The sequence below is a fragment of the Stigmatopora nigra genome, chromosome 19 (assembly GCF_051989575.1).
Source record: "Stigmatopora nigra isolate UIUO_SnigA chromosome 19, RoL_Snig_1.1, whole genome shotgun sequence".
In the NCBI taxonomy this organism is placed as follows: domain Eukaryota; kingdom Metazoa; phylum Chordata; class Actinopteri; order Syngnathiformes; family Syngnathidae; genus Stigmatopora; species Stigmatopora nigra.
In genome coordinates, this window is record NC_135526.1 from 2,726,664 (window position 1) to 2,743,874 (window position 17,211).

General features: G+C 42.2%; 2 protein-coding genes across 6 annotated transcripts; both read left to right on the forward strand.

Annotated features, from left to right (window-relative positions):
• Window positions 1–7,552, forward strand: castor2 (cytosolic arginine sensor for mTORC1 subunit 2). Of its 2 annotated transcripts, XM_077741084.1 has the most exons (10): window positions 1–97; window positions 281–424; window positions 2,904–2,974; window positions 3,276–3,469; window positions 4,075–4,207; window positions 4,289–4,412; window positions 4,948–5,058; window positions 5,139–5,221; window positions 5,294–5,388; window positions 5,466–7,552. In XM_077741084.1, exons 2-10 carry the CDS (start codon window positions 312–314, stop codon window positions 5,526–5,528), a joined length of 987 nt encoding a protein of 328 aa, XP_077597210.1. In that variant the 5' UTR covers window positions 1–97; window positions 281–311; the 3' UTR covers window positions 5,529–7,552. The 2 variants fall into 2 exon arrangements, with proteins under 2 accessions (XP_077597210.1, XP_077597209.1); XM_077741083.1 differs by lacking the exon at window positions 1–97 and having other exon boundaries at window positions 106–424.
• An 826-nt stretch (window positions 7,553–8,378) lies between these two features.
• Window positions 8,379–16,420, forward strand: trim37 (tripartite motif containing 37). Of its 4 annotated transcripts, none has more exons than XM_077740943.1 (24): window positions 8,379–8,592; window positions 9,152–9,223; window positions 9,288–9,389; window positions 9,487–9,527; window positions 9,625–9,741; window positions 10,007–10,094; window positions 10,173–10,295; window positions 10,580–10,703; window positions 10,897–10,964; window positions 11,269–11,393; window positions 11,526–11,576; window positions 11,668–11,749; window positions 11,843–11,919; window positions 11,994–12,173; window positions 12,251–12,365; window positions 12,884–13,060; window positions 13,132–13,265; window positions 13,345–13,427; window positions 14,399–14,632; window positions 14,769–15,014; window positions 15,123–15,396; window positions 15,465–15,571; window positions 15,640–15,762; window positions 15,852–16,420. In XM_077740943.1, exons 2-24 carry the CDS (start codon window positions 9,203–9,205, stop codon window positions 15,884–15,886), a joined length of 2,727 nt encoding a protein of 908 aa, XP_077597069.1. In that variant the 5' UTR covers window positions 8,379–8,592; window positions 9,152–9,202; the 3' UTR covers window positions 15,887–16,420. The 4 variants fall into 4 exon arrangements, with proteins under 4 accessions (XP_077597069.1, XP_077597068.1, XP_077597066.1 ...); XM_077740942.1 differs by having other exon boundaries at window positions 8,380–8,556; XM_077740940.1 differs by lacking the exon at window positions 8,379–8,592 and adding an exon at window positions 8,730–8,848.
• The last annotated feature ends 791 nt before the right edge of the window (window positions 16,421–17,211 follow it).

The following is a 17,211-nucleotide window of genomic DNA, read 5'->3' on the forward strand; positions in this document are numbered from 1 at the left end:
AGTCATTTGGACTTTTTTTTTAATTTGAAGAAATTTATTTTATTTTGTAAATCCATGAACCGGACTTGCGAGTGTTTCCGTCTCTACCTTGAAGCAGGTCCGTTTTCTTTCCTTTTTTTTTTACCTCTTGCTTTCTTCCTCCCTCTCTGCTTCTCTGTATCTCTCTCCTCTTTCTCTATTTAAGACGACTTTCGGCATCGGCCCGCAAGTATTTATTAATGCCATCGTTTTATGACAGCACGTAGCTTTGTTGAGTTTCGTTATACTTTGTTTTTCGTAGCCGCCCCTTTTCCAATGAGAAGACGTAAAAGATGGAGCTTCACATTTTAGAGCACAGCCTGAAAGTGGCCTCTATAGAAAAGGAAGGCATCCAGATTTGCACTCACGGATTAATCAAACTCGCCTTCCTGGCCTCCAAAACCAGGTACGTCCATACTTGTCATTCACGTCTTTAACCCTGCTCGTCAATGTCGACTTTAAAGGCAGCTAGCGTCAAATGTCTGTCATTTTCACTGGGTTCGCTAGCTTCCCGTGGTGCATTGAACGCACCATAATGCTCTTTAAATGTTTTTGTGTGTGCGTGTTTGTCCGTCCTAGCACGGCTTTTTCTGGACATTTGCGTGCTTTGTGTCATCTATGGCTGGGTCCTCGCCAACTCGCTGTGCATAGAAACACATATGAGAGTATTTTACTGCATGCGTTGGCGTCAAAAGTATTATTTAATCGCCCAAAGTGGCATGATTGCTGCTGTGGGGCGTTCAAGGACCGGCTTCAAGACCCGGGGAACGAGAAGATCGTCGTGCGAGGGGAGGCCTTCGCACTTGTTTTTCACCGCCAGACTATGATTAATGGGAGGCTTAATCATGTTAACTTCTCCGAAATATACCGTCTGATCTCTCATAAGCTTTTCCCTTAATACTTTTTGCTCTCCAGTGATTCATTGACGACGGATTTGATTTTCCCAAAAGGGAACGAATGGAAGGAGAACTGTTCATTACTCAAGCAGTTGCATTTTCCAAATTGTCAAGATCCATCTTTTAACGACTAGTTATTTGAGTTTGATAAAAGTTGAAGCAGTAATTTAACTCATGTACGTGATTTGAAAAAGTACTGGTTTTTTGACTTCCATTGACAGAAATACACGTCAAATGCATTGGACGTCTATTGCAGTCAATGGCTGAATTATGATCATTCACTGCAAACACAATATAACTCATCTTTTATGGTTTACACACAGTAATAGCGTGTTAGAAACTATTTTTTTCCATTTTTCTGTGTATTCCTGTGTCTTTTAACTAATTTTCTTTTCAAAAGCAAAGCGCTAAAACACCATAGTACGTATACTTTTGTCCTTTAACTCTTCTTTTTCCAATTTTTATGCCCCAGCATTTGAGCTACCCTCATAGATCTATTCAATGTGCAAATATAGTTGATTGTTTGATTGATAACCCCTCAGTGCCAATAGATTGTCTATTGTCTTCAATGGTGGCCATTGATTTAATCAAATGAATCCTTAAAACAGAGTGTATAACCATTTTCTGTTAAGTTTAATACTTCATGTAATGATAATCTTATTGATCACATGACTTTATTGTCTCTTCTCATTTTGTCATTTAAAAAAATCATTTTTTTTCCCCCATAAGAGTAAAACCTATTTCTCGGAAGACTAGAGTTCCCGTCACTAACATTTTATTCACTTAGCGTTTGCATTCTGTCGAATACTTGTTCTTTGTTTGCCTGGGAGCATTTCAGTCCGGTAAAAGTTAATTAGCATCCAAATGCTAAATAGCTATCATTTTTAAAACAATCAGCGTCCTCCTGTCGTGATCATGTTCACAGCAAATCCACCCACCCACCCCTACAAGCCTTCTGGCTCCCTTTCTATCCACAAATATTTGATGTCATTAATGCTCCCCGCCTGGTCACGCAGAGTTCAGCGGCAACAAAAACAACAACAACAAGACTCTGTCAAAGAATCCTTGTAAAGTTCCTTACATGCATTGGGAATCTGACTAATGCGCTGCTTGAATGAGCTCATTAGCAAGAATAGAACATCACTAGGATGAGCATCGAAAGGACAAAACAATGCCAAGAGAACTTTAACACTGGTTCAAAAATGTTTAGCTACTTTGAAAATACTACATGCAATGGTTTTTTTCCAGCCTGTGGCAGCATAGTTCTTTGGGGTTAAATTTGCGTTGTTGCAAGGATGGCTGCAGGTCCATGATTTGCATTTTATTGGGCGCACAACCTTGGCGCAGGTCATGCTCGCAATAGCTACACGTCAACGATTAACTTGTTCACACACCGGTGTTTTCTCAATTTATAATGGGGGAAAAAATTCCGCCAAAATGTGAACTCGGATTGGGGACCATCTGGCACATTTCCCGATTAAAAGACAATGGCACAACGCTCAAGCTCATCTCACATTATTGCTAATGTATAATAAAACAATTATCAATATATGGGTCACCCTATTATTACTAGCATGTTACATTTTTTAAAACCTATTCAAAAATACAAGTGCAATTATCAAGAAGTGTATCTATTGCTTTAATGGTCACAAAACAAGTTCTTAGAACCAATTAATTTTGTCAAAAGAGAGAGGTACAACTGTATTTCTAAATGTAAAAATAATTATTTTTTTGCACCGTCGCGGGCAATCTGCAAAAAAAAAAATCCATGCAGACTGACAATATTTCTGTATATCAACGCATCAATACTATATCAATACAGGATATATCGGTAATGTATTGGGATAAAAAGTATTGTGATGAATCATCGTCACACTGCTACGGCCTTTGTAAGTTATTCTTCCAGTGCATTTTTCATGAGGATAAGAAGAAAATCAAACAGTCCTAAAGCACGCACGTTTGACTTGTCCTTTTTTTTTCTCCACTCAGGTGCAAATTCTTCAGCTTGACAGAAACGCCGGAGGACTACACCATCATTGTGGACGAAGAGGGCTTTAAAGGTGAGACTGGCTGGTCGCCGCGGCAACTGTGACATCATTCCCTACCGCGTTGTGTAACGAGAGTCACTACGTTTCACTAGGCGGCCCGTGATGTTTGAGCACACTTTGTCGTTAATGGTGGAAGGCCACAGTGTGTGAATGCACCTCATCATATCTCCTCGGTTACCCTGGAGAGTACGAGTGTTTTTTTTTTTTGTGTGTGTGTTTTTGGCTGTGTTACTGTGACTTCCCAAAGGCTAACATAAACTCTCAGGTGTATCCCCAAAAAGATTACGTGGTCTTTATCTTTTGACCGTTTCAGAGCTGCCACAGTCGGAGCACATCAGCGTCGCCGAAGCCACGTGGTTGGCGCTCAACGTGGTGTCGGGCGGCGGCAGTGCGTCCAACTCTCAACCCATTGGCGTCACCAAGATTGCTAAATCTGTCATTGCACCGTTGGCCGACCACAACATCTCAGTTTTCATGCTGTCCACGTATCAGACCGACTTCATCCTGGTGAGTGTAGACTAGGCCTTCACGATATATCCATAAAGTCCCTTAACGTGGACTAAACGGTCAAAACTTCAGTGTTTTTGGTTTGGGGACTAGTACTGGCAAAATGAGTTTTGTTTGTAAACCAGTCCAATGTTGGTGTTGCAAACCAGTCCTAGTTTGGTCAGAAATTAATGTATTGGGTGCACTAGTACCCCAGAATATGGCTTTATGAAGAAATCCTCTCTCAGCAAAGCTTCCCTAGCCATGGGGGGTCTCTGGATTGCTTCAATGTCGGGGGGTAAAGATAACAAATTCTGCTGAACATATCTACCATGGGAAAAAAAGAAAATGGTGTCCATGTTGACAAACTGTTACATAAAAGCTGTTCAGGAACTGGCTGCTGGAATTCCAGGTATCGTACATTTGCTGGTTTCCTGTCTGCACTCTGGCATCTCTTGACATATGGTCATGATTACTGGGCATTCTGATAATACCAAATGTGACTATGACCAATCAGTCAGTGAGGCTAAAAGTTTGAATGGGGAGGTTATGCCAAAATACCCTTCAAAGGCCTTTGTGAAGTTAAAAGACGTCCTTGAGGACTCACTGGACGCTTCTCCCACCAGGTCCGAGAGCGAGACCTGCCCATGGTCATGCACACGCTTTCCTCGGAGTTCACGTTACTGCGAGTGGTCAATGGAGAGACTGTGGCCGCTCACCACCTGGGGGTGACCAATGGCTTCGTCAAACCCAAACTTGGTATGTGACCAATGTAGGAATAGAGTGACAATTGTTATTTTCAGATTGTTCTCACCGTAGTTTTCTCCTTCTTTCCTTCAGTGCCACGTCCAATCATCCACCCGCTGTCCAGTCCCAGCAATATGTTCTGCGTAACCAGTTTGGATCCAGACACGCTTCCCTCTGTAGCCACTCTGCTAATGGATGTCATGTTCTACTCTAGTGGGTGAGTACCAACCGGCCAGGCTGTGAAAAAAAAAAAAAAGTTCAAGTTTAAAAGTAAAATGTTCCAAGTTACACACATGCTTGACCGATATATGTATTCTTAAAACATTGCAATGTGTGGCAGCCCAGTGTTTGAGTGGTTAGCACCACGGCCTCGCAGCTCTGGGGTCCTGGGTTCGAATCCAAGGTCAGCTGGGATAGGCTCCAGCACCACCGCAACCCTTGTAAGGATATAGTGGTTCAGAAAGTGTCCCATCAAAGGATTTTTTTTTTTAAGCAAGCATGGATGCCTTTTATATACAGTGCTCTCCATTCGTCACAGATGAATCCCCTTAGCCTGGATTAAGCCGTATGATATTAATACAGTGTGGTCATGGTGAGTCAACTAAAGTCTTCCCACACAAAGTTATTCAACTCCTGGTGGGAAAAAAATCCATTTTTCTTATTGTAACATATATGGCAGACCCTCAAAAACTGTGATCCGACCCCCCCCCAATACTGTTCAGCCCAAGTTTTAGCTTTTGTTTTATCTCCAGGTCGAAAGAATCCGCTGCATGCGGGGAAGATTCCAGCCACATCCGATTCTTCTCTTTCTCACTCATCGAAGGCTACATCTCTCTGGTGATGGATGAACAGACCACACAAAGGTTTGCAGGAAAATCCTGACCGCAGCTATTTGGAATCTGGCTAAATTAACCTCTTTTTTTACTTTTTTTGCTCCAAAAAGGTTCCCAAACAACGTTCTGTTTACCAGTGCCTCTGGCGAACTGTGGAAAATGGTCCGAATCGGTGGACAACCTTTAGGCTTTGGTGAGTTTAGCACCTTTGCTCAAGCTCATGATTCCCCCAACTAAGTCTGCAATTATTTTTTTTTTTGTACAGATGAGTGTGGCATTGTGGCTCAAATTTCAGAACCTCTGGCGACTGCCGACATTCCAGCGTACTACATTAGCACGTTCAAGTTCGACCACGCCTTGGTGAGCGTCTTTTTAATTTTTTTTTTTTAAAGATAATTTGTTAAATGAACTCAAAAAACCTACAATGTCTTCTCCAGGTTCCGGAAGAAAACATCCAGAGTGTGATTGGAGCACTCCGAACTGAGTGTACTCTAGCATAACGAAGATGGAGGAGAAAAAGAAAAAAAAAAGGTTTTAACTGCCAACAGCTAACTAGCGCATGTTTTCCTTTTCATGCCACCCGAAGGTAAGCCCCCCATCCCCCCAAAAAACGGGGGTTTGCCCTCGGCTAAGCACCCTTACATGTCTGACCGTGTTAGTTACAAAGACCCCATATTATAAGGACGATGAATGTACTCACGCAAGATTTGTTTTCTGTTGCTTATGTTCTGTTTCATATTTAACATATTTTGGCTTCCTTTTTTTTTTTTACTGTTTTTCCTTTTGCTACTCTTATTTTCTTTAGGGATTTCCATTTTTTCCCCACTTTTTTGTTTCCATTTTTCAGTTTTTTTGTGGGTGCCAATGTTTTTTTTCTTCTTATTTTTATTGCCTAAAGTGATGATGCCTTTTGTTGTGCAATTGAAGGTCGCGCTTTATTCACAGCCGCAAACGTGAAGTTGTTGACCCATCTGGACGAGAGTTTTTTTTTTGTTGTTTTTTTATTTGCGTGTGCAAGCGCTCACACACTGCGAGCAACCGGTCGCTTCCCATTCGGAGTTTTGATTTCAATTCTCCCGCCATTGCCGGTGGGTTATATGTAGCATTGATAGTTTGAATACTTGATTGCGAAGAGAGGAAAAAAAACTAACCTTTTTGGCGCATAACCTTACAATACAGTATATTAAAAATCAGTGGCGGGCCGTGAATTTCAATCCTTTTTATCTGTACACAAAATCCATTCATATGAAAACACATCTGGAAGCAGTGCAACCAGGGGGAAATCAATGAAAAGGAAGCTGACAGACAATTTGGAATTATTTAATAAGTATTCATAGAAAAAAAACATAATTAACCTCAGTCTGTGAAAGCCAGACGGTCCACCACTGTTATTAACGTAGTTCCTGAGATATGGGTTGTTGTTGTTACCCCCCCATCATCCACTGTTAGCAAAATTTTTGTACCGAATGAATGTTTCAAGCTCTTGGTTTTACATTTTTGCAAAGCCAGTGTCGTAATCACTGGTTAGCTTTTGGGTAATGTGGAGGAATTTGGAAAAATAAAATGTCAAGTTGTATTTAGTTTTACATTATCTTACTAAATTATCACATTCTTACATAACTTGACAATTAACTGGAATATTTGAATTGTAATTATAAGTTTAACAAAACCCAAAAAGATCATGTTGAACTGAAAAATAGTTCAAAAACTAAATTTTTGGGGGTCAAAACTAGCTTTAAAAAAGATTTTTAAAGCTTTTTAATCTACCACACCCTCCAAATTAGCCAAAGTAGCAATTTTAAAAATGGTTTTGGTAAAGTTGTGCTCCCAGCCTTTGTCATGAAGTCACTCAAAAACACTAATTGACTGCCATTAACAAGGATTAGATAGTACTTTGAAATTTTTCCTGCTTAGTTTTATTCACTGAAAATCTCTAAAAGTGTTTGTGTCAGCCGCGACATCGTTGCTCTCAGTGTTGGCGTTTTTTTTCTTCTCCCAAAATGTATTACCGAGCCACTTTTCCGACCAGAATAATGACAAGGTAAAAATAAGCTAAGGCACGTTGGAGTTTCCTTCTGCGTGTATTTTCCGGTTTTGAAGCTCCGCCTCTCCTTTTTAGATCTTGACTAGTTTTCTGCACTATAATAAAGATTATCCCCTTACCCCACCCTAACCCAAACCAGGCCTGCTGTATACTGATGAGCAAAGATGACTGTTGGTCTTAAGCATTTGCTGATGATAAAACAAAAAAAAAAGTTTTTTTGTCGTTATTGTTGATGATAGTTTCTTCACCTTTCAGACCCGAATAGTTGATACAATTTTTTTGTCAGTGTTAAACATAAAAATATTTCTACAGATTTCCATTTCAGAGCTTTTTTTTTTGGTGTGTGGAAAATAAAACCAGCTTTTAAGAATAGTTTTTTTGTTTTCCTCTAATAAAAGTTGTGACTTTGGTGTTATTTTTGTCAGCTCTCAATGATCTGTTCCCGATCTGTACTTTAATCAATAAACTGGTGACACTGCAGTATCAGTGTTTTTTTGTGTATTTATTTATTAAATTAAAAGAGCAACATTTAACGAAGGTACTGGAATATTTGGCAAGTATTGGTTGTTGAGTAAACTGAGGATAGTATAATAGTTTGGCAATGACCTAGGCCTTATCTTACAAAAACAACTATTTAAAGTCCATCCCATGTTCGAGTTCCACAGCGGAGCGCTCTGCACGTTTCCTCACTGCACTGTGGGGTGTGGAGACCAAAAAGTGGGATCCTGTGGAGAGCAGCTGGCTTGACAGAGCAAGTTGCTTCCCTTTAGAGTTTAATTTAAAGACTTTTCTTCCGTGTGGAGCATACTGAAGGATGATCTCTGGTGGGGGACATACTCTCACAGTGAGGGCCTTTAACCCCAGAATCCTGCAGAGCCAGTCAAGAATCTTGCTTTGCTCTGGAAAACCACTCCAGTGACATGATCCTGATTTTTGTTGTTGTTTTATTTTTATTTTTGCATTTGAGTACCTTTGGAAAAAGGATGAAATATAGTACTACACATTAATTCAGCTTGGCATTCATACTCATGTTAATGAATAAACAGCCAATATAGCCAATAAAATATAAATATAAAAATACAGTACACATTTGCATGGATTTAAATTATGAACATGCGAGAAAAGACAATACACAGGCTAAAATTGATAATTGAAAACATTTTTTCATTGCACTGTGAGTTTCGACACAAGATGGCGGTAGCGTGCCCATTTACTACACAACCTTGTGATAAAAGCGAAGAAGAAAATGCCGTGTTGTTATTGGAAATTGTTACAGAAAGGGGTGGGGTTAATCCACCATCGTTTTCAATACAATCGCATCTCCTTCCATTCGGTGGTTAAACCGTACAAAGCATCGGTGCATGCCAATTTCTCGTTTTATGGGAAACATTTTGTGGGAAATCTGGACGTCAGATGCCGCCTGCATCGTTCATCAAAACAAGATCATGTAGCTTCCCTTTTCTACTTGACGTCGTTTAATCCAGGTAGGACGAAAATTCTTCTTTACGACGATATCTTTGGTAGGTGAGCGACAGGAGCTAACGTAAAGAAGACGCTAGTTAGCCTTTTGCATTATTAATCCCTCGTCAGGATCTCATATTTCACAGATTGCTTTTATGTCCAATGGGTCCTTTCATATCATATTATCGTATGATGAGTGCATCCACAAATGCTTTCATGTTTAACTGAAAATATTGCATTCATCGTTCAGCCTCACCAGACAAATCATTAGGAACACCTGCTTAATGTGTCAACATGTACTTAAAAGAAGAGAAGGTATAGATTGTTTATTTTAACATTTCTGCATAATGCATTACGCTGAATGGTGCTTTGTTAGTCGCCTCAACAATTATGAGGTAATAGATCGAATCCTGCAGCAAATGAAAGGAAGGATTTTGGCTCCTTTTTTGCATTACAATGACATGTAATAATGGGCAGCAGTCTTTCAATGTATCTACTAATTACTACTTGCGTTATAATTGTTAGATAAGTATTGGACATGTCCGTATTTTTTTTTATTCTGATCTGATCTCAATAGGAAATCTCCCTAGTGTCAAAAAGTGTTTCTTTCAATTTTAGGTGACAATTTCTCTACCAAGTGCACACGATAACGGATTCAAACTGGCAGAAATGGATGAACAAAGTGTGGAGGTTAGTGTCTCGATGCACAATTCCTCCTTGGAGTGCTTCAAATACTCCATTTTTTTCTGAACAGAGCATCGCTGAAGTGTTCCGCTGCTTCATCTGCATGGAGAAGTTGAGGGATGCTCGCCTCTGCCCGCACTGCTCCAAGCTCTGCTGCTTTAGCTGCATACGCGTAAGTAATCCAAAAGAAATCCCATAATTTGAGGCACCCATTCACATCGGGTGTATTATTAACGCTAATGTAATATGTCATGCATTTTTATTCACAGCGCTGGTTGACGGAGCAGCGAGCACAATGCCCACACTGTCGGTAAGACCACCAAAGTTGACATTTTCTTGGAAAGGAAGCCTACTTTTTCCCCAGAGTCCTATCTCAAAGTTTTTTGGTGTTATGTGTGCGCACGCAGAGCTCCACTTCAGCTGAGGGAGCTGGTCAACTGTCGGTGGGCTGAGGAGGTAACGCAACAACTGGACACGCTGCAACTTTGCAGCCTCACCAAGCAAGAAGATAACGACAAAGACAAGTAAGATCCTTCCCCAGTAGAATATTACCTCCAATTACAAAATTAATTAGGCTCAGCACCCCACGTGACCCTAGTGAGGATGAAGCGGTTCAGAAAATGAGCTGAGGTAGTTAAACACAATAAGGGCGATCCTACTTTGCGGCTACGTCTCGTCTGCATCAACTGCGATATTTGAGGGATTACTACATCCTTTTAATAAAATCATAATAAGTGGTGCCTGTAGGTGGCAGTAGTGGCACTCAAATTTCTTGACATTTTCCCACAGATGTGAGAACCATCACGAGAAGTTGAGTGTCTTCTGTTGGACGTGTAAGAAGTGCATCTGCCACCAGTGCGCTCTGTGGGGGGGCATGGTAACCAAATCTGCCATTTTACTGCTGCTAGGCCCGTTCTTCTCTCCAGTTTTGTGATGATGTATTCTTTGCGTGCAGCACGGTGGTCACACCTTCAAGCCGCTTGTGGAGATCTACGAGCAGCATGTGACCAAAGTGAAGGAAGAAGTGGCCAGGCTGCGCCGACGTCTCTTGGAGCTCATCAGCCTGGTGCAAGAAGTGGTGAGTGCTGTTCCACTTCCCTCAAAGATAAAGTTCTCCATGGTGACATAAATAGGAGACTGAGTTCATGTCCACATGCAGATAAGCACTAAACAGAAAATATCTTTAAAGGAATAATAATAAGAATTCTGTTTAGTACCATAAATCTGCATTTATTTTTTATGTATTGGTGATAAGCCAATTTTAGAAAATATCAACTTTGTGTTGGCACGCCTAAGAATTAGGATAAAGAATGATGTTGGTGTCATGCACTAGATAGCACTAAGGTGTCGCTGTTGTGTCAGGAAAGGAACGTGGAGGCGGTGCGGGGGGCCAAGGACGAGCGGGTCAGGGAGATCCGCAACGCAGTGGAGATGATGATCGCTCGTCTGGACAGCCAGCTCAAGAACAAACTCATCACCCTCATGGGTAGGCTGGCCGGCCGGGCTCCACATGCAATGGAAAGAAAGTCCATGAAAATGAAGGCCTTTCCATCGCTATGCACAATATAAAATATTCATCCGACCACACCAAACATAAGCTCAGCCATGCATCAGAGCCTTCTATTTATACATGCGAGTGCTCTGAAAATAGAAACACTTTCCTTCTCCTCCGTCATCAGGCCAGAAGACATCCTTGACCCAGGAGACAGAGCTGCTGGATTCCTTTTTGCAGGAGGTGGAACATCAGGTTTGAGCCTTGCTTTCTGTTAATGACTCTTAATGCTTCAAATAACATTTTTCTTCAGGAGTTGGAATAGAGATAGGTATTTACTCAAATCAACTATTTAGAACATTTTTGGACTTTTTATGGTAGAGCATTATCTTGTCTAAAAGTACCAGATTGTTCAGATATTGCAGTAGTTCAGGTTTTTGCACCTATTATTTTGGTCCTTCAATGAATGAAATGAATTAAATTTAACAGAAATTTCAGTTCATTGTCCACTCTAGTGGAAGTCTGAATATATTTCAGCTATATTTTAACTCTTTGGCAGCTCCACTCGTGCAGTAAGAGTGAACTGATCTCCAAGAGTCCAGAGATCCTGCTCATGTTCCAGCAAGTCCACATGAAGCCCATGCAGTCCTTCGTCACGACCCCTGTGCCCCCAGACTTTACCAGGTGAAAAAAATCAACCATTTCTACAATTACTACAATTACTTGTATGTATAGAATAGATTTGCCCATTTAATTTCCATGGTACTTCTGTGTTTTCTTATATATATATGTGTTTGGGACTTTTTACCATTTCAGTGAGCTTGTTCCTGCTTATGACTCCAGCACTTTTGTATTAGTCAACTTCAGGTATGTTCATCAACACCCCGACATCATTAATTCATACGATATATGTACAAGCCAATTAGTTGAGGTCATTAACTAACTCACATGTTCTTAGCACCCTGAGGCAACGGGCTGACCCAGTTTATAGCCCTCCACTGCAAATATCTGGACTCTGTTGGAGGCTCAAAGTCTACCCGGTGAGTTTAATTGAAGTAATTTTTAGAGTTCTTTCAAGCTTTTTGTTTATTGTTGATCACAGAAAAAATACACATCGATTTTTGTTCTTTCAGGATGGTAATGGTGTCGTTCGTGGAAATTACCTGTCCGTGTTCTTGGAGCTTTCCGCAGGACTCCCTGAAACGTCAAAGTAGGTCGCGACAGATATGGATGGGCTCAGTCCCAATCCTCTCTTCTCCATTGACGATGCTTTCTTCCGCCTAGGTACGAGTACCGCGTTGAAATGGTCCACCAGGCCTCCAACGACCTGAGTAAGAATATCATCCGAGAGTTTGCTTCTGACTTTGAGGTGGGCGAATGCTGGGGCTACAACCGCTTTTTCCGGCTGGACCTTCTGGCCAGCGAAGGCTACTTGAACACGCAGACGGACACGCTGGTGCTGCGGTACGTGGATTGGCGGTGCTCACGGTGAGCGGCGTGTTGCTTTCAGAAGCGGGTCCTTCAATGAGTGCTTTGTTCAGATACCAGGTGCGATCGCCCACCTTCTTCCAGAAATGCAGAGACCAATACTGGCATATCGGCCAGCTGGAAGCGGCTCAGAGTGGCTACATTCAGCAGATCAACAACCTCAAGGAGGTGAGTGACTAAAGGAATTTGAGGGCATTTATATTTCAAATATTCCATAAATACAATACTAAGAGAAAATATTGGAATACGTAGCATGCTGGATATTAAGATATTTCTTAAAATACTAGATAAGTGTGGTGCTTCATTTTTTTTTCTCTTGTGTCCAAATTAAATCTCAAATATAAGTTCAAATGACAATTTCATTTAATTAGTTGCATTTTGTCTTCTATTACCGTACCCATTTTATTTCTGTTGATAAAGCAATGAATGTATATGCAGTTTATAGTAGTGCAAATTTATGCCTTTTTTATGTATCTTTTTAAGTCATGTAACCATTTTATGCATATAATAATAATTATTTTAAAATTATTAGAATATAAGATACTCTAATTACTAATTTTAGAGTATTAGAATTAAAAATAAAGACTAGTTTGTGTGATTTATTAATGAATATTTAGTAGACAACTACAAAAGTACAGACCTATTTCCCCAGAATTTCTGGAATGTCCCTTATGTTGTTTCCCCAGCGGTTGGCCTTCGAGCTGTTCCGCCACCGCTCCTCGCCCCCCGAGTCCAGGCCGGCAGCGGCTTCGGAACGGGACCCCCGCGCGATCAAGAGTGACGGCGACATTCAGACCACACTTGGCGATGCCAAAAAGGCCGGCGACACCGACGACGGGCGGACCTCGCGCGATGACTCAAACGTAGGACCCGCGCGACCCCAAACCCCCCCCCTCCCCCAAACAGGACGTGACTGAAAGCGCTTCCGTTTCAGGACTTGTCCGACGGGGACCTGGAGGTGGACTGCCTTACCGAGGAAGAAGTCAACCCGCTGGATGGAAGCAGCACTTCGGGGAGCTCCACCGCCACCAGCAACACCGAAGAGAATGACATTGATGAAGAGACCATGTGAGTAGCACTGAAAAGACAGATGTTAGCGAACCATTTGTTCTGTCGGTATATTGCATTTTCTTTCTTTCTTTCTCAGGTCTGGTGAGAACGACGTGGACTTCATTGGGAACCTGGACACGGAGGAAGGAGAGCTACCTGAGGACTTTGATGAAGGTGCAGGCATGGCAATTCATTCTTTCAGTGTCATTAGGATCATAGACGTTAGATCAAGTGGCTCTTAAAATAATCGTAAAAATCTGTGGGAGGGCTGGCTAGCGAATGAAGGAATCGGCACTATTGAACCAAAATTTAATTATTCATATATTTGCCTGCAGCCATATCACTTTTAATGCAGACCTAATGCCAACAATTGCAGCCAGCTCTAAAATGAAGAGGAAAAAAAAGACTCATTTCCATTGCAAATGTTTTATTTCTTTTTAAATAATATATGCATTTATGCATAATACACTGGCCATATTCTTGATAAGTAAAAACTACAAATCTTAAATTATAATTTCATATCACTGGTGAGCTGTTTTCATTTTCAATAATTATGGATCACTGTAGTTCTTTAAAAAAAAAAAAAGCTCATTGTGTCTTTTCTTTTAGTTACATCCAATTCATTAATTTGGGTAAAAAATGATGACAGTAGGACTTAAAACCCGTTCTGGACATATATATGGCTAAATCTTTTGTATGCATACTGTTGGATTCCCTGGTAGATGGTGACTCATAGACTCTGCCGTCGTCTCTTTATCGTCTTATTTTCGGGAGCTGGAGTCAAACAAAAGCAGTCGTGTTGTTTGCATTTTTAGCGCTGGCTGGCTGGCTGGCAGAGACAAAAGCCCCCTTCACTCATCAGCTGACTCGTGTTGGTGTGGAAGGCATGGAGAGTATGAGTCACAGTTGCTCCTCTAACTGGACGCTGAACCAATATAGAAACACTTGTCATTGTACAATTCAAAGGCACATTTATATAATCCAAGTTGTTTGAACTCCCGACCGACTACAAGAACTTAGAATTTTAGTGCATTACCTGGGAAAAAGAACTTGACATTTTATGTCTGCTTAGAATTTTTGTGGCGTTCTTTTGCTTTGCTGTCCAATATTGCTTTCAATTGATGAGTTATTAAATGTTCATTTCTTTTTAGGTGGTTCCAGCTCCTGCTTGCGTTCATCACTCCTCAGTTCCGCTCTCGGACGTGTCTGCGGGAGAGGCGGCGGGGCTTCTTCCGCCGCTGGTGGTGCAGCCGGCGGAAGCAACAGCTTTCTGGACATGGACCCGGTTATCCTCATCCATCTACTGGATTTGAAGGAACACGACAATGTGGAGTCCTTGTGGGGGCTTCAGCCTCGCCCACCGGAGTCCATTCTCCACAGCCAAGGTATACCGACCCATTACTACCCAGAATCCCCCATTATTATGTGTGAAAGTCATGCCATCAAATGTTACGAGTTTAAAGTTATAACTGATCTGATGTAGTATGACATTTACCCAAGCAAGCGCTGTATTCCCTCCAGCCGGGATATCTTCAAGGAAAGAGCGAGAGCGCCGTCCTCAAGTGGTGCGTCGCTCCGCCCCGGATTCGGCGGTCCTGGTGCGACTCAAGGCCCAGATGGCCGAGGTGCGCAGCAAAATGTCCGACATCAAGAACCAGGCGCCAGAGCCCCGCGCAAGCGGAGAACCTAGACCCGGTCCTTCGGCCATCTCGCACCGCGTCGAGCCGCCGGAGCCGTCCAACGGTCGCCCCAGGCTGTACCGTCCAGGTAAATGAACATAGAATCAGGGTTAAGTCTAAAATGGACTAATGTTGCCAAAACGTAAATACATTTCCCATCCCAGTTGATGTATTATGTTCAATGCCCTCTTTCCAGGCCAGAAATGCCTGTTGTCTGTCCTGGAAAGTGGCGACGCATCTGGGGGATGTCAGAGGAGTTCGGATCGAACGGAGAAAGATGGCGTGGAAGTCGGCCCCAATCTCAAAGAAGCTGTAGACGGTTGTTCAGGGGGAACAAAGCACACGGAGGGTGCTCAGTTGCCGACCGAGCAGTCGTCCTCAAAGCGTCAGCCGTGCACGCCGTCGTCAGTTCGCAGGGATGACATCTTCTCCCTGGTCGGATCCAGTTACGCAGCAGTGAGGACGCTGGGGTACGGCCCTTGGACTCGGATCCAAACCAGGGGGTCGGAATTGAACGTGTTTTTCCCCACCTTTGCAGCTCGGCAACATTGGACTCCGAAAACGAAAGCTCCGGAAGCTCTCGTCATGGCTCGCGAGAGGCGTCGTCTTCACAGCCGCAGTCCGGTGAAGCTCAATTTGCTCCAGGTAGGTTTTAGGGCTAAAACATACTTTTTCTGGGGGTGCACGCTGACGTGGAAACCCCCCACTTGCAGAGCCCCCGGCGTCCGTTCTGGCCGCGCCTCCGCCGACGAGCAGCGAGAGCGACAGTGAGGACGAGGACGCTCTCCTCCTCACCGCCAGCGCGCGTTACGACAGCCAAACTCCGCCTTGCACGGGTAAGCAATGCTGCAACATCCAATGTAAAGGCTAACGGGCTAATGAGAAAAATGTATTGACATTTGTCTTTGTATTTTTGTGCCCTCAGGGGAGTCGTTGTCTGAAGACATGACGGACAGGTGATGGACCTGCCCCACAGTAGGAAAAAAAAACTTTGTAAACAAGGAAAATATTTCTAAGGCCTTTTCCATAAGATAGCAAGTCAATGTCCACTTGACTGCATGATTTCAATTAGAAGACAGAAAGATGTCACTTTAACATTCCATTTTTTTCCCACACCACCGTTTTATCAACACGCTTTAAAGATCTTTGGGCAGGGTTGCCGTGGAAACTGTCTTCCGCTGCATTAACACGCTTAGCCAAACTCATTTTGCACTAAAACGGAAAATGAAGATGTTTTTGCACGTTGGGGCTGCTAGAAAAACTTTTTTCCATACTTGACAACCGCAAGGGCATTTCCCTTTCTGCACTTTTTAAAGTCGTTAACTTAATGCGGTACGTGTCCACCCGACATTTCAGTCAATTTACTTTGTAATGGGAGCCGAGAGAACAAGGTTTAACATTTTCACATTATCTTAATTGTTCCTGCAATGCACTGATCGTCTTTAATGTTGTCTACTTTCGTTTTACACCTAATAAAGTTTCATCAATGTTAAACTGCCTCGTGAACTATCTACAGCTTGCTGCCTAGTTACATTTTGACAATTTTCATTTCAAGTTTTTTTTTTTTTTTGAACGTTGCAACTTTTTGAATGTAACATTTGACATTTTTTATCTTTTCAGGTTAAGAAATGCCATTCACTTCAAAAGAATACTTACAGCACTTGATGTTCCCAGGCGTATGTGTAGTCCAGAGTTTCCAATAATGACGAAGTAAAGTGTGGTCCCTTCATGGTCTAGTGGTTCACTCACCTGACTCCCGTGTGGGAGACCTGGGTTCAAGTCCCGGTTTGGATGCATTTTCACTTAGTTGTTTTTGTGTACTTCTAGTCAAGACACTCAAATGATTACAAAGGAAAGTGTAACCCAGGAAGTGTCCCTTGGTGGCGCAGAGGTTTGTTCACCGGACTCTTGTCGGGGAGACCTTGGTTCAAATCCCGGTTCGGACACTTTTTCACTTAGTTGTTTCTGTGGACTTCTTGTCATGAGACTCAAATGATTACAAAGAAAAGTGTAGTCACTTGAATGGCGCAGAGGTTAGATCACAGGACTCCCGTGTGGGAGACCTGGGTTCAATTCCCGCTGTCGTCCTTTGGCTGAAAATACTTGGAAAGAAGAATTGGTCAATGGAATAAGAAGAAGGGGGAAAAAAAAAGAAAAAACTTTTTAATTTATATTAAACACTTAGTCATACTTTTCAGCAAAAGGTTATATTCCGAACTGCCTTCGGCAGTTCGGAAGACAGTTGAAGGACCTGTCCGTGCGAAAGGCGTTCTCGGGTCGGCCTT